Source organism: Poecilia formosa, unplaced genomic scaffold, assembly GCF_000485575.1.
Source record: "Poecilia formosa unplaced genomic scaffold, Poecilia_formosa-5.1.2 Scaffold16, whole genome shotgun sequence".
NCBI classification, from domain to species: domain Eukaryota; kingdom Metazoa; phylum Chordata; class Actinopteri; order Cyprinodontiformes; family Poeciliidae; genus Poecilia; species Poecilia formosa.
In genome coordinates this window covers 1,303,184-1,306,221 of record NW_006799955.1, presented here as the reverse complement: position 1 = coordinate 1,306,221, position 3,038 = coordinate 1,303,184, and the positions used below count along the sequence as shown (strand labels likewise).

Genomic DNA, 3,038 nt, shown 5'->3' with positions numbered 1-3,038 from the left:
GTTTTTTGTAAATAATATTACCATGGCCGCAGCCGTGTTTATGTCCCTGCATGAATAAGTGGGAAGCCATGTTTGAAAAGCAGGTTGTGTTTGGATAAAAATGAGCAGTTTGGGCTGCTCTAATATGCCTGCTTTCCTAGCCTGTCTGTCAGACCTACCCTTATCTGCATTTGATTGAATGGTAAATAGTGCACAATGCATACAAACAGCAAATTTGCACTCTCGCAAATCTAATGAGGTAGACGGCAAATGATAGACATTTCATCAACTCAGTAAAGATGCAGCATTTCAAAGCCTTCTGAGGAAGCTTCCTTTTTATTTACTGTATCATTCTTTTTCTTTTTTTTTTTCTTGCACATGCTTGTCATAACCTTTAATCCGCTGTTTGTACAGTCCCTTTTGCTGCCAAGATGACCTACTTTCCCCCGTGGGAATCATTAAAGTTTAATTTGCTTTAATCAAAGAATTCACTGAAACGGTCCGTGCTTGTAACTTGTCGTCGGAGCTGAAGCCGGAGCCGCGTGTCACCGTTTGTCAGACAAACATTTATATTTCACCAAACTTCGTGGACATTTACTGATGGTAGCCGTGACGACAGTGATTTTGAAAATAGCACAAACACGTCCATTGATGTGATGCATACTTTTAAGAAAAAGCTCTTAGCAGAGGGTGTCAACTAATCTTCTGTGGGAGTGCACTAACCCACAGTGCCTGGTTTTATTTGACGTTCTGAAACATAAATAGCCGTGTAAAATGACGTTGTTTTCTCCAGAAGTAGCTCTGAATTACACAAGTACACAGCATATAGGTAAGGTTGAAGATTGATTTTTACAGATATAATGATGATATCAAATCCATTTATTAGCTTTTTTTTTTCTACTTTGATACATAGGCTTCAGCAAAATGATAGCAAAACTATGGAAGAAAGACCTGCTAAATGTAAATGTAGCTCAAAAGTAAAAACTAATTGTTCTAAACATACAAATTCTTTTATTTTGTTTGAAGGGGAACAAAAAGCACAGCAATCCTCACTTAGCCAACTGACCATCAGTGCAACACCAGGTAGTGGAGGAACACAAAGTTGTCATTTCGCTCTTTCTTTGCACTTTCTTTTCACGTTCTCTTAGTTAAGGGACTTTTACACCGTAAGAATGGTAGGTGGGTTTTTATTTTTTTTCTGGGTAACTGGCCCATACCTATTGCAGAGTCACTAAAACTATCTGTCGTGAACACACAAAAGAACATTTAAAAGACAAAAATCCAGTTCTTTCACATAAACCACAACAGCTTCAGAAGTTGTGCCAGTCAAAAAAAAAAAAAAAAAAAAAAAAAACTGCCCCTCATTCGCACAGTGTATACAAATTTAATAAAGTACACAACGAGTACAGTAGCCCACATTAAGCACAGCTTATTTCCACATAAACTGCAGAGAGGACGACAATAAAATTACAAATACATTCTTAAAAAAATGTTGTTTTTTTTAGGAACTTTTAAATGGTTTTTATGAAAAGGGACATTCCCTGTTGCACCACCATTAACAGTTCATAAGACACTTCACTTTTTTTGAATGTAACGTCACTTGATATGTATTTCGGCTCCTTTTGTGATATTCAAAGTAATGGTCCTTATACACTAAATGGAGACAGAAAGCTTCACTGTACAAAAGCAGACAGGACTCATAGCGTAACAGTAGCAGTTTGTTCAATAGCCTCACAAAATAGGAGCTGGAAATGTGTAAAATACAGACATCTAAATCGACATGTACAGTACACCATGAAAACGTTTGAAGTTAGGTAAGCACTGATCCCCACCACCCCGATATCCCACCCAAAACTTTCACACCAGTCAAGGAAGGACACATAATTCACCTAAACACAACAAGTCACAAACTAAAAAAGTAAAACAAAAAAAAAAAGAAATAAACAAACAGAACATAAAACATAGAAAGCAGATGGTTTTTGGTTATACAATGCGTTTGAACATCTCTGTGGGTCAAAATAAATCAACTTCTGGTCATCGATTCGGGGTATCATCGTCATCATCATCATCATCATCATCATCATCATCATCATCTTCTTCTTCTTCTTCTTCTTCTTCTTCTTCATCATCATCACACCCCTGGCAGGTGAGAGGGAGCTGGAGGGTGCCGTCACCTCACCTGTCAGTTGCCGGAGTCCCTCTGGTCGGGAGCACAATCCGACCCCCCACACTCTTGACTGATGACAGAGCTGTGAATGAGACAGCTTGACAGGGACTTAGGCCTGAGCTCACAGGTCAGGTAGGAGGGCTCCTCCAGCTCGGTGTGCAGCGGGGAGCACTGGCCATCTGGAGGGCCATAGGCACTGCTGTCTGATCCCCCGTCCCTCTCTTCTTTGGGCTCTCGGCTGGCCAAGTCCGGGGGCGCGCCGCTCTTGGTGGGGCTGCTGGACGCAGATGGACTCTCTTGGAGCGGTGGGCTTAGCGCACGCTGCGATTTTAAGTAAGGTTTAACATTGGCCACGAGGATTGTACTGTCCCGCTGTTCTTTTCCAAACGTGGTGAGGGTTTTTCTGCTGCTGCAGCTGATGGTGCCATAAATCTCTGTCTCTACCATGGCATCCATTCCCACAGGGATGAAAAGGTTGGTGCGATTATCTGCGCTGTCTGCTTGGCTTCCTACCCGTAACTTTGGCATCCAGCATCTGTCAGAGTGTCCCAGTGCACGACATTCATCGGTGCAGTGGACTGATTTGTCTTGCTCTGCAAAAACAGTTAAACATTTGTTATTGGAGCCTGCTGTGGTAGGAATAAACAACCCACAGGAAAATGTAGATGACATTTTGAAGGATGAGCAGCAATACTCAAACACAGCAAACAAACACAATTTCTAGCATTATTCTTAACTCCAACTAACAGCATCACTGCTGACATGTAATATTGCATATGTCACAGTGATTTCCAGAATAAAATCCCATTATGCAGTCTAAAGCAACAGTTAGACTGTTCTAAGATGTTTAATTAAATAAACCCTAATTTGATAACCCAAGCATATATATATA

General features: G+C 40.8%; 1 protein-coding gene across 3 annotated transcripts in view; it reads right to left on the bottom strand.

Annotated features, from left to right (window-relative positions):
* Window positions 1-339: 339 nt before the first annotated feature.
* The window catches only part of LOC103134390 (protocadherin-17-like), a 21,162-nt gene continuing 18,463 nt past the window's right edge, over window positions 340-3,038 (bottom strand). Inside the window, exons 4-5 of one of the 3 annotated variants that reach the window (XR_001661434.1) lie at window positions 2,104-2,739; window positions 340-2,073 (exon numbers count right to left, since the gene is read on the bottom strand). Coding sequence is in view for 2 of the 3 variants with exons in the window: in XM_016668605.1 (XP_016524091.1) it covers window positions 2,162-2,739 (578 nt within the window). In the remaining variant the exon portion in view is untranslated. Of the gene's footprint in view, window positions 2,740-3,038 lie in introns of all 3 variants that reach the window. The other 2 variants (XM_016668605.1, XM_016668604.1) reach the window with 2 other exon arrangements.